Genomic DNA, 14,079 nt, shown 5'->3' on the forward strand with positions numbered 1-14,079 from the left:
GTTCTATGCTGGTAGAGCAGAGAAAAGGTATTTTAATACAGCAGACTTCACTGCCTTTCAGTGCATCATTGCAGCAGTTTACTCCCCAGGTCCTCCTCTTCCACAGTTTGGAAACTTTGAAGCCTGGATTTCCTTCTTGTCTGTGTCTTCCTGTCTCCAACTGGCTCGTTAGCAATTTTTAACCTTCGCTTGGTTTCGTCTACAGACAGTAGAGCTTTTATTCCTTTCTTGGATCTCTCAGTCCCTCTTCATCTTCTTATATGCTGCAGTCATAAAGACTGTTTTGTCAGTCCACCTTCTCTCAGTTCCTCAGTCCTGGTTTACTACATTGCTTTCATCCTGTGCAGTCTTGTTCCTCCCCTCTTGAACCCTATTTCTGATTTTTCCTTCTCACCTTTACAATTCTTTTACCTTACTCCTGACCCCATCCTCCTTAGTATTTTTGGTACCTCCATCTCCCTACCTCACCCCTATTCACTAATAATAATAATTGTATTATTATTTTGGCTGTTTCCTAGTCCATCACTAAAACATTCAGACCCTGGAACACAAAACATCTAACACACTGCAAAAACAGCTAATATGTATTAAGTGACACATTAGATACCTAACGTGGGATGCCATGTTAGGAAGCAGGAGGAGGGGTGGAGAATATGCCTTGCAGTTGATATGGTGTCATTAACATGGGCTGTTAATGCATGGTGCTTATTCTTCGTTACATGAGTGCAAAACACAGGTTTTAAAAATGCTCTCCCTTGACCTAGTCTGTCTGGGTTTGTTGTCATGGTAACATAAAAAATGACAGCAGGTAAAGACTTACAATGTCCATCTAACAAAGCGGCCAGAGCCACACCTTCCACTCTGTGTAGGTTATACTCCTTCATGATTAAATGCTGGTATCGCAAACTGGGCAGTCAGAAATTTACCACCATACCAATCAGTGACCTTCTTGCAGACCAACCAGCCTCATTGATCAGGAATCCCTGTCTTAGCTAATGTGTTTAATTTCCACAAATATTTGTCCTTCCTTATTCTCTTAGCTCCCTCTGTTTTCTAGGTGATTATACTACTATATAACACTAATCACTTCTATAGCGTTACTAGATGTACGCAGCACTGTACACATGATATGCAAGTACTTTCTCTGTCCCTAGAGGGCTCACAGTCTAAGAGGTCCTTTATTCAAAGGCGCGCTGAAAAATGGCCTGCGGTAGTGTAGGTGCGGGTTTTCGGCGCACGCAGAATCATTTTTCTGCACACCTGTAAAAAAGGCCTTTCCCCCCCTCCCCCCGAAAATGGATGTGCGGCAAAATCAAAATTGCCGCGCGTCCATTTTGGGTCTCAGACCTTACCGCCAGCCATAGACCTAGCGGTAAAGAATTTGGGCAGTAATTACATACATGTGTCAGATGCCACTTGCCATGCGTCCGCTACACACGCCAGAAAATAAAACATATTTTTCAGATGCGAGTATCAGACACATGCCAAAAATGAAATTACCACAAGAGCCACACGGTAAGTCCATTTTGGCTTGAGTAGGCACCTACGCAGCTTAGTGAAAGGGGCCCTAAGTTTTTGTACCTGGGGCAATGGAGGGTTAAGTGACTTGCCCAAGGTCACAAGGAGCTGCAGTGGGAATTGAACCCAGGTTGCTAGGATCAAAGCCCACTGCACTAACCATTAGACCACTCCTCCTTCTTAAATGAGTGAGTTTTCCTCTCTAGAGATCCAGCATTCAGATAAAGCCATGATATTTTCTTCTTTCTACACCTTTCTAGCTGCTACCCTGTTACAGTGATGACCTTTCTTGCCCTCCTTTGATCACCTCAGGCCACCATTTAATCTCTATGTCCTCAATATCAAAATGCCTTCTGTCCTGTATAATCATGCCTGTTATCTTCAATCTGGGTATATCGTGTAAGGAAAGAAAAAATGACCTGAAGAGCCGCACAGGATTGTACCAAGCTTATCTCATGCAACTTTCCCACTGGGCCCCCCACAACCCTGCCCACTTCGCCACTTCCAATGAGAGGAGATGGTGGGCTGGGAGCAATTTTCATGGTGTTCCATATTTGTTCACTGTGCAGTCCCATCACCTGTATGATCTGCATAAAGAATAAAGAAGGCAACTTTAGAAGATTTACTAATGTAAAATAAAATGTAAAAATGTATGTAAATCAGCATGCATATATAAGGAGAGGTTTATGAAAAGGCATCGCTTATATGTGTACACAGCTGACAAGTAGAGATCTGAAGGGGTCCTGGTTTGTGTAGACCTTGAAAGTAAACATCTAAGCCCTTAACTGGCAATAATTGGGCACTAACAACCTTATTGAAGTTAATTAACTTTTATTAGATGCTGCGCAATGCACACACATCTGGCTGTGCGCTATTCTATAAGTATTTGCGTCTAACTTTTCTAGTATGTTTTGAAAAGGGAGTGTAGCAAGGAGCATGTTGAGACATTCCCAAAATATGCGTGTGGAATTACAGAATTTGGCCTAAGTGCATCTAACTTAGACGCGGTCATTTACACTCTGATGACAAACTGTAAGGTTTCCATGTGAAAATGAGGGGTTTTGTAGGACCATGCTCCCTTGGTCTAGAATGGGGCAAGAGCAGCTCCAGGACCATGAAATAAATAAAGTATTGGCCCAGCCCCTTCTCCAAGAAGGGGAACTAGCTCCACAGCCGCTATGTCCAACAAGCATGAAAGTGTGGCCTGGACCACCTCCCTCTTTGAAGGCATCGAGAAGAAGTCTTGCAAACTCTGAGGCATAGCCCTGACTTAACACCTCTAGAATTCACTGGTCTGAGGTGAAAAGGGTCCACTCATGTTTGAAGAAGCACAGCCTGCCCCAGCCTCGAGGGGCTGGTGTGAACATTGCTAACTCCTGGAGAGTGCAGTCAAGAGTTCTTGGGCCTTCTTGCACCTGGAAAACGACTGCCCACAGCACAGCCCAAAAGTTAAGAACGAGATCTGCGCCTACGCACTATTCTTTAAAGAACCAAGCACTGATTTTTTTTTTGGGGGGGGGGCACCAAACTATGAGCACCATTTACTGAAACCAGCCCCTATTCCCAATTTTGTGATAGAAACAGGGCTTTTTTTGAGTACCGACACCTTTTCCATTGTCTGCTAAAATTGACCCATGGTCCCCAAGTTTTAATGAAAGAGCTCAGACTCTACACACAAATTCTGCCTTGTCATAGATTCTGTGACTGGTTGCAGGGAGTCTGGCAATTGTGGGGTGGGTCCCTCAGTGATCACCCCACCCTTGAAGGATGGCCTGGCATTTGAGTACCGGCACTTTTTTCGCTAGAGAAAACGCACTGGATAGAAATACACATATACTAAAACATTTCATTCTCTACATTTACCCCAGTTCTAAATCAAGCATTACTGTGTATACCTGAGTTTTGGAGAAGTGATTGAGGAGGGAATTGTTGCTTGGCTCTGTGATATTCAAAACCACCTCGCAAAGCAAAAAATTCAAGCTTTGGAGTGCAGTTCCTTAACTGGTATCCCGTGGGTGTGTGGTTTTGCAGAACCTGTCACTTAGGAATATATTCTATATATATTGTATATAGCGCTATTCTGTAACAGATACAGTTTGTAGAATACATGTAACCGCCCAGACCTGCGACTAAATTTAGGTGCAACTAAAACCTGGTGTAAATGCCCATGCCTAACTTAGACGTGGATCAGGCGTATTCTTAACAGTGTGCATAATTTCTAGAAATGACTGTGACCCGGTCATGCCCCCTTTTGAGATCAACACATCATAATTTATTCACTCCACTTTACAGAATAGGCTTACAAAGGCTGCATGTGTAAATTCTAATTAGTGCCAATTAGTGCTGATAATTGTTTATTAGTGGCCAATTATCGGCACTGATTGGCTTCTTAACCAATTAAGTTGCATGTTCAATTTGGCCGCACTGCCAATTTGCCCTCACATCTTTGGTCGCCATATATAGAATCTAGGGATTAATGTCTGTAAATAGGGGTTCTTACATATATATGTAGTAAAAAACAATGTTTGCATATGCAATTACCTAGGTTTATACCTTTAGAGCTCTGAGGAGGTAATTCATTAATTATATTTATTTATTCATTTTTATAAAAAGACTATTCCTGTTACACACACTGCCAAATACACAGGTTTTACCAAAAATTCCATGTTGAAGTGTGCCTTTTGCAAACCACATTGCAAATTTTGAATGTCCCCACTTGGGCCTCCAGTTTATGACCTAGATACCCTATACAAAATTGTTATGAAAATTTCAGTGATTGTTTATGAAAACATGTGATGATGGGTACTTCGTAAGGGGCCCTTGCCAATCACCAATCCAGATGCACCACCAGCCCAACACAGGTGCCGGCAGTAGTTCTGTCCCCATTGCGCTCCATTTCCGGCACTAGTAATTAGGGGAAAATATTACCACAGAGGGTTACGTGGCAGTAATTGGGTAGCGCCATGCACAGCCCAGTTACCGCCGGGGTAGCGCGGGATCCCTTACTGCCACCTCAGTGGGTGGCAATAAGTGCTCTTTCTGAAATGGCCACGTGGCAAGTGCAAACTTATTGCTTGGCCATTTCATTTTTCCAGTTTTCACCCTCTTCAGTAAAAGGGGACCTAAATGTTATTTCCGCTAATGTTGTTTTTCTAGAAGAAAGGACAGCAATCTGAATTACTTCATGTATAAGAGCAGAAAACATTTCAATGTGAAACAGCATTTTTTAAGAGCATACCCTGTGCTTAGCATACAGCAGTCAAATTGTTTGCTGAAAATCATAATTTCACCATCTTAGAATGGCTACATGTTGCCCACAGGGCTAGTAAATCAACATCATATTTTATTGAGGACACATGATGGCCTTTTATATGATCTCTAATTTTATCTTAGTGGCGTTTTGGAGCCCTCGATTAAGCTGGAGACCAGAATTGATAATTCAGGTTAGCATTGCTTCGATGGCAACATTTTGATCTGTGGAACTCTGCTTTTGTTTATAAATGTAAACATTTTTTGTTATAAATAGAAAAGGCGTAAGTAATAGAAAAGTAGCCTCAATTTTAAATCATACCTTTTAAGTTACACTTTATAGAAATCATTTTTCATGTGGCTTAAAGCTTCTGACAGATAATGGTCACTGCTGTAAATCACTCAGAGTTATGGATGAGTACCAACCCCTTGCAGTGTCATGCTTTATATAATATAAATTAAACACTCATCCAGTATGGTATAAGTGTTGTTGGAAAGTGTATTTTTGTGGGGGTTATATTTGTTCTCATTACTGGTTTCACATAGGGACCCTTTTTCCAAGCTGCAGTAAGCAGTAATGGAGCCCTTTTACTAAGCTGTTGTAAAATGTGGCCTGCGCTATAACTAGTGTATGGGTTTCCCCATGCACTGAGGCCACTTTTAGTGTGGCTGTAAAATGACTGCATTTCCTATATCCCCCATCAATGTGTAATTAAACTCTGGAATTTGTTGCCAGAGAATGTGATGAAGGCGGTTAGCTTAGCGGAGTTTAAAAAAGGTTTGGATGGCAAGGAAAAGTCCATAGACCATTATTAAATGGACCTGGGGAAAATCCACTATTTCTGGCATAAGCAGTATAAAATGTTTTGTACATTTTTGGGATCTTGCCGGGTATTTGTGACCTGGATTGGCCACTGTTGGAAACAGGATGCTGGGCTCGATGGACCTTTGGTCTTTCCCAGTATGGCAATACTTTTGTACTTATGTGTGAGCCTTAACTGACACTTATTTTATAGGCGGTAAGGGCTCTCGTACTAACCATGCGCTATTTGCTTGGCGCGTGGCAATGTAGCTGCGCTAACCAATTAATGCTGTGCATGCCTACAAACGTGCCCCCAGCACTAAAAAAATTAAAGTATTTTTTAGCATGTGGGAAGCACGCACAGATCCCAAAAGTACTGCGAGATGCCTGAGTGTGCCCTGTGGTGGTGCATTTTCCCACACGGTAAGTATGCGTTAGTGCTTACTGCAGCTTAGTAAAAGGGCCCTGAAGTGTGCTTATCACAGCAAAAAAAATGCCTTTCCAGAGGGCATGCTCAGATATCATGTGGTAATTCTGGGATCGGCGCATGCAACCCACACGCTAAAAAGTAGCATTTATTTTTTACCATTGGTGAGCATGGGCATGTTTTGCACTAAACGGTTAGCACAGCTGCATTGCCATGCACTGATTAGTACGTGCATAGTTAATGAGCCCTTACCATCTACATAATGGGTGGCATTAGGGGCTCACGTGCTAATGGCTACACACTAATGGAAAATTAGCATCTGGTCATTAATTAGTCAAAATACAACAAGGCTGTTGGTCCGCCAAATCCAATATGGAAGATAAAACAATGAGGCAGACCCTGTACAAAAACAATGTCTTTATTAGTAGATTTAAAAGCTCCTGGATATTCAAATTAAAATACTCAACATGGCCATGTTTTGCCAGTATGAAAAAGGCTGTGTCAGAGGCAGCAGGTCACCAGCTGATTTAAAAGTTAAAAAATAGCCAAGCTGGTGTGGCTGTTAAAACAGAGAAAACTAGATTCTGAGAACAGTCTGTCCAAAAAAAAAAAAACACTGTGATAACAGTGAAAGCCACTTACATTTAGGTGACCTGTTATAGAATGATGGCCACATTATCCCCCAGATTCTATAAAGGCCGCCTAAATTATGGCACTGATCCCAGATCTGTGCACAGACTAATTAATTAATGAGCCATCAACATCCAATTGTTGATATTAATTGGCACTAATGAGGACTTAACGCATAGATCTACTTATGCGTTATTCTATAACACTGCGTACTTAAATTTGTCTCTCATGCAACTCAAAAGGGGGTGTGGCCCCTGGAAGAGCTTAGAGGGATCACGGATGTTCCCAAAATATAGGTGCAGTGTTATAGAACAGCACATAGGCAGATCTATACATAAATCTTCATTAGTGCCAATTAACATCAACGCTTGATTTAGACTAGTTGTAGCCAGTCTAGCACACACTTTATTCAGTGTCTAATGCACAAAGGGGTTCTGCATCATTTTTACCATTCGCAGTAGCAGCTACCAATAATCCTATGCAAATTTATTACAACAAACTCATTTGTACTAAACTGAGCATTCCATGCAATGCACAGACGTTTCTTTGCAATACGCAGAAAGGAACCTCTACCTTGAACATTCAGAAAATGTTCCGACAGGTTTGGAGCTTTTGTTGTGTGAGGGCGACTTCTCAGTGGAGCAGTCTGCTTGTTTGTTTGTTTGTTTTTTAAATAATATTTGCACATGTGTGTTACATGTGCCATGTGCTTGCATTATATGTTCCGCATGTAACTGTAGTGTAGAAAAATACTATATGTATGTGTGTGTGTCCCACATGTAACAGCATTACTACAGTTGGAGAACCCCATGACGTGGTTGTCACCTTTTTTCCCCTGACTATTTGTATAACATCAGCTCTTACCGCAAGCTTTTTCTACACATGTGCTTGGCACTTTGCCTACCAAGCTGCTTGCAGTTTCCATGCATCAAATTTGCATCTGATTTCCTTTGAGCATCATATGTCTGTTTCAAATAATCGGTAAGTTCAACTGTGGATAAAGATGTACTCTGTATTTACTGACTTTTGAGCATCGGGCCCACGGTCATATATGCACCCAACTGCCATTAGTTGTGCACCAGCATTTCCACCAGGTTTCAGCAGGCATAAATCCTCCTGCCCAAAGTTGGGTGCTAGAATTGATGCTAAGTTGCTATTCTATAAAGGTTTTTTAGTGCTTAGTGCAGATCTTACCTGTGCCATTTATACAACTCCCTCCATGCAGGTGTTGAGCTTCAATACCTTTATTAATAGCAATGCAGAACATCTGAATTGCGTTAAACACAAACATAAACTTAAAATGAATCAGAGAAAAGTTTTCTTTACTCAACGTGTAATTAAACTCTGGAATTCATTGCCAGAGAATGTGGTAAAGGTGGTTAGCTTAGCAGGGTTTAAAAAAGGTTTGGATGGCTTCCTAAAGGAAAAGTCCATAGACCAATATTAAAATGACTTGGGGAAAATCCACTGCTTATTTCCAGGATAAGCAGCATAAAATGTACTGAACCTTTTTGAAGGATCTTGCCAGGTATTTGTGACCTGTGTTGGCCACTGTTGGAAACAGGATGCTGGGCTTCTTAGATCTTTGGTCTGTCTCAGTGTGGCAATACTTATGTACTTATACGGTACAATATATTTTACACAAAAAACCCCACATTCTTATTCAAATAATTCCTATTGATAGATAAAACCTAGCATGAGCAGTTGAACGCCAAACTACCTGATCATCCTATCAGCCCCTCTCACAGATTGTATACCCTCCCACAGACCTGTATACATCAACTAAGATCCTACCTCCACCCTTTTTATGCCACCTGACTGAGAAATTACATGCTTCCACATCATGATTCTGTATTCTGCACAATTCAATGTAAGCCACATCCAACTGAGTTCCAACTTGGACGATCATGGGGTACAAATACAAATAAAGTAAAAGTCTTTCTAAACACATAGGGGTGGATTTTGAGCCAAGTGGTGACTGGTTTAAACTAAATGCTGACCACTTTGTAGCTTCATCGCATTCCCCCTAGTCCACAATTTGGCTGCATTATGTTGTAATCCAGTGGAGTGGGCTGATTTGTAGAGCACTCCTTTAAAGTTGGGGTAGTGGATGATGAGATGATCTCTTAGTGTCTCTTTTAAGTTAGCTAACAGTAGCTCAATTAGAGTCATCATATAACTTGGTGCGGTACCATAGATAACCTGGTGTACAAATGTGCAGAGTTTGAAAACCACTCTGGCTCTTATTGGTAGCTAGTGCAGGGCCTGTAGCAGTGGGTGGCTGATTCAAATCTGGTTGTGCTGTAGATGAGGCGCGCAGAAGTGTTTTGTGCTGTTTGAAGTTCTTTGAGAATGTGTTCCCCGCATCCTGCATACAGTATATCACATTACAGTAGTCTGACTGGGTTAAGACAAGACTTTGGACTAGTATTTGGAAGGTGTTTCTTGAGAAGTGACTTTAGATGTTAGGGCAGATACTTGTGGTCCTAGTGTTAGGTGCTGATCAAGTAGTATTCCAAGTACCTTGATATTTGTGTAAAGAGAATGCTCCGTGCGGTTGATTGTGATTTTGTTGCACTGTATTATTTATTTATTTGTTACATTTGTACCCCACATTTGTGGGCTGGTTATCACCATGATTTTTGTTTTTTTCTCTGTTAAGTTTCAGCTTGAATGCTGTAGCCCAGGATTCCATCAGGTCAAATGCTCTTTAGATTTCTTTTGTCACTGCTTGGATTTTGTTTGCGAAGGGGATGCAAATGGTGACGTCGTAAGCATAAATTACATGTTTTAAAGCCACTCTGTTTTAGTTTGTGACCTAGTGTGTTAAATAGGGATGGAGATATGGGGGAGCCTTGGGGTACTCAGCATTCTGGTGACCATTTGGATGATAAGGTTCCTGACATATTCACTTTGTAGGTTCTATTTCTGAAGAATCCCTGAGCCTCCAATACCTAAGTTATCTAACGTGTAATAGCAGCTCATGATCGATCAGGTCAAATACTGAAGACATGTCAGACTGAAGGATCATGACCCTCATGCCCATGCTGATCTCTTTTCTCAGTTCAGTCACTAAGGATTTTAGTATAGTTTCAGTGCTATGACATGGTAGGAAGCCTGATTGAGAGCTGTACAGTAAGGAGAAATGTGTTATGTAATCCTGTAATTGTTTCACAATTATGCTTTCCATCGCCTTAGTGAGTAAAGGAATGGAGGCTATGGGTCTGTAGTTGCTTATTTCATCTCATGAAATCGTCCTGTTTTTGGGGATGAGGGTAAGGATGATGCCACCCTTCTCTATTGGGAATTGGCCCTGTTTAAACATAAAAGTGATATGGGTGGTGAGGCTTTGTATGAATGTGTCAGAGGGATTCTCCAGTAAGATGTTCGGACATACATCTAGTTTGCATTGAGGTTTAGTGTATCTGTTCACAAAATGTCTGACCATGTCATTAGTAGGTGGTGTGAAGAGTAGCCATGTTCTGTCTGCTAGGAAAGGGTTGGCATTGTGTTTGGTGAAGTCTCGATATTCCTCTGCATTGCTCTTTGTGTTGAACAATCCTCTTTTGATAGTGGTAACTTTTTGCTCAAAGTAATTTGCTAGTTTCTTGGTCGAGGATGGTTGTCTGTTGTCTATGTTTAGGTCCTTTGTGTCCAGCAGACGGTTGGCTAGATCAACGATTTTCTTTATGTTCAGCTGGTTTCTGCCTATTTGTTCGTCATAATGTTTGATTTTTGCTTTCTTGATCTCAGACTTGTAATTTTGGAATAGTTTTCGTCATTGCATTCTGTTTTCATCAGATTTGCAGCGGACCCATTTCCTTTCTAGCCTTCTGCAGGCTGATTTTAGCAGTTTTAGTGTTTGATTGAACCAAGAGTAGGTTTTTCTTCTCTGAGTGTGTTTCTGCTTTTCTTGTGCTATTGTGTCTAGAGTTATTCAGCTTATCTTGTCCCATTGGTTCAGGAAGGCAGATGACTCAGGTTGGGCCTGCATAAGGTGTTCGTCCATGGTATTCCAGAAGTGGACTGTGTCGATTTTCCTTCTTGATTTGTGAACCTTATGTTGGTTTGTGCTGGTGCATTTTTCTGGCCAATCCAGAGTGAAAGTTAGTTTGCTGTGACCCGACCACGGGGTTGGTGTCCATTGGACATCTCTGATTCTCGGATTGGGGTTGTTTGTGAGTCTAGTATGTTCAGTTGGTGCCCTTTGTTATGGGTGGAGATATTTGATGGGAGTTAGAAGATCCACAAGTCAAGGAAGTCTAATAAGTTCCGAGCATCTTTGTTTTTCTTGCTGTCCAGGTGTAGGTTAGTATCGCCCAGGAGGACCACGTTATCAGTATGACTGCATGTATTCGAGACATGATCCATGAATGTGTCTTGTGCATCTGTCCATTTTCCTTGTGGATGGTATAAAACCAATCCTTCCTTATGGTGTTAGGTTTTTGAGTTTGCACATCAGAATTTCCAGTGATAGGGTGGTAAGTTCGGATGTCATTTTGAGTTTGAAATGTGATTTGTAGAGTATGGCAATGCTGCCTCCTTTCCATGTGGGCCAGTTTATGTGTGTGATTTTATAACCTGGTGGGCAGATCTCGTTGACTGCTGGGTCATCGTGGGATCTCAGCCATGTTTCAGTTATAAATAATAGACCCAGATGATCCTCCTCTAGCCAGTCTCTGATTATTTCTGATTTGTTGACTATGGATCTAGCATTAATATAACCAATGGGGATTGATAGTGAGGAGCCTGAGTGTTGTTTAGCACGATCTGGTCGTACTAGGTGGTGTGTGTTCTTTGGGTCTGTCGAGTTTATGGTGCTATTCCTTCTTGTTTTTGCTGGTCTGTGTTGGGTGGTCATAGTGGAGCCAGTCGTGTTTGTCGTTGATAGGTGTGCTCTCATTATTATAATGGGTATGTTTTGTTCGCCACTGAGTGTGTCTGTTTGGTAGCATGTTAGCTAGGAAAACAGTAGATAGTAAATCATCCAGACCATAAGCAATCTTTGCTTCAGAAAGAGCACTTAGCACAGAACTAAAGCAGTGGAATTCTAGAATTTATTTCAGATTCTAAATATGAATTCATGAATTTGCTTAGTTGGATAAATGCCCTGAACACAGCAAAATATAGCACATGGATTATATTCCTTTACTTTAATATATATTCTTCATTTTTATATCCATCTATGTCTATTTATATGTATTGCTATCTGTATGTATAGGTAATCGGTTGTATGGGATCTCCTGTAAATTATTTAAATTTAACATCACAGAGATAGTCCTTGAAATATGTACACAGTATATATAGACTGAATGCTGTTCTTAGTGGGAAATATTGCTCTGCAGTTGAGGCCTCTGATTCTGGAAAAAGTGAAGGTATTTTGGTTGACATTCAAAAGCAAAACTGCCTTTCTTGTTTCTCTGCCCAGCAAATCTCAGCAAAGAGTGTGCACAGAGTAAAAGTGAGCAGTTCTGCTGCTTATTGTCACTGGGTGGGGGGTGGGGGGGTAGAGACGACAATGCTGTACTTGCACGAACCGCTGTGCCCTGCTCGATGGGTAGCTCGTATTTGTAGATGTCTGACAGCTCACACAGGCTCATATGAGACCTCTGTTATTCTGTTCCTCTGCTCTGCAGGCAATGGTAGAGACAGTTAATAACCTCCTTCAACCCCAGGCTTCCAGTGCATGGAGGGACTTGAGTACCAGCGATCAGCTGCGAGCCGCCACCACGTTGCTAGACACCGTAGAGGAAGGCGCCTTCGTTCTGGCCGAAAACCTTCTGAAGACTGACATTGTCAGAGAGAACACGGAGAATATACGTAAGTGACTAATGAAACAAATAACCTTGAACTGGTACCAATAAAGGGAGGAAGAGGGGACTGGATATTGATTTGGGCTTCAAGTTTGTTATCCTTGTTGTCTTGCAATACAGTGCTGTTGATCACTTCAGGGAGAATAAAGCATAATTTTCTTCTATATTTAGCAGAGAACTCTGATTGTAGCCTTCCCTTTCCTTCTCACTTCTTATCCCCATCAGAATTTGCAATTCTAAAGGAATAATTGTTGAACATGTTATCATTTTCCTTTAATTTCTAATTCTTCCTATTGTAACACATCCAAATTAAAGAAAGCCAGGGAGGGAGTTGAGATACCAAAAGCACAGAGGAAAAAATAATAATATAAGATGGTGATGACATTTAAAAAAAATTGATAGTAAATAATAATAATAAAAACTTACAGAGGTTGAGGACTGCTTGAGAGAAGGAATCATGTGGAAAGTGATGAGAAAATATCAGAAATAATAGTAATTAAAAAAAAAAAACAACTCTTTTCTAAAAGTTCCCTGAAGAAAGGGTTGTAGAGTGAGGAACTGTACCCATACATATAAGAAACAGTCCAGGCTTGAATGAACCTACAATCTTTTCAAGACAAACAGGAAAAATAAGAGATTAGGGAGTTTTATTAATCGTGGAAATGATTGAAAACAATGTGGATATGAACAAGAGGGTAAGGGATTGAGATTTAGCTAAAAATTAGCGCACGCTAATGCTAGAGATACCCATAGGAATATAATGGATGTCTCTATCATTAGCCTGTGCTGTTTTTTAGCACATTTTCAAAAGTTAGTGTGCTTACAGTGCAGGGTTTTTTTTGTTACATTTGTACCCTGTGCATTCCCACTCATGGCAGGCTCAATACAGCTTACATGGGGCAATGGAGGGTTAAGTGACTTGCCCAGAGTCACAAGGAGCTGCCTGTGCCTGAAGTGGGAATTGAACTCAGTTCCTCAGGATCAAAGTCCACCATCCTAACCACTAGGCCACTCCTAAACAGGGCCTGTAAAGTAAACTGGAAAGGGTGGGCTTTTAGCATAAATTTGAGTAGGGCCAAAAGGAGCAAGACCTAGGAAATTCATTGCAGGTATACAGCGCAATGAGGTAGGAAGAACAGAATCTGAGGTTGGTGGAGGGGAACAGCATGGATAAGAATCATTTCCACTGAACAGAGGGCCAAAGAAAGGAGTAAAAAAGAGAAGAGAGAAGAGGTAATGAGTTGCTGCAGAATGGATGCACTTTTAGGTGACTTGCAGGCTTATTTTCGAAAGTGATCGCCGGGCATCTTCCGACATAAATTGGGAGATGGCCGGCGATCTCTCAAAAGCGGCAAAATGCGTATAATCGAAAGCTGCTTTTTTTACAGCATTGCCGCTTTCCCGTCGCTGAGCCAGCAAAAGTTCAAGGTGGCGTTTCGGCGGCTTAGCGAAGGCGGGACATGGGCGGGCATGTGCATGGCTACCAGATGGTCAGCTTTCGTGGATAATGGAAAAAAAGCGGCGTTAATCAGTAATTCGCCGGGTTTACTTGGTCCTTTTATTTTCACGACCAAGCCTCAAAAAGGTGCCCCAACTCACTAGATGACCACCGGAGAGAATGGGGAATGACCTCCCCATAC

The 14,079-nt window shown here is 41.5% G+C and overlaps 1 protein-coding gene across 1 annotated transcript in view; it reads left to right on the forward strand.

Annotated features, from left to right (window-relative positions):
• Positions 1-14,079, forward strand: part of ADGRL3 (adhesion G protein-coupled receptor L3) — a 1,077,673-nt gene that overhangs the window by 807,759 nt on the left and 255,835 nt on the right. The window contains 1 exon segment of the mRNA XM_030194565.1: positions 12,263-12,446. Coding sequence (XP_030050425.1) covers positions 12,263-12,446 — 184 coding nt within the window.

Source organism: Microcaecilia unicolor, chromosome 2 (assembly GCF_901765095.1).
Source record: "Microcaecilia unicolor chromosome 2, aMicUni1.1, whole genome shotgun sequence".
Taxonomy (NCBI): Eukaryota; Metazoa; Chordata; class Amphibia; order Gymnophiona; family Siphonopidae; genus Microcaecilia; species Microcaecilia unicolor.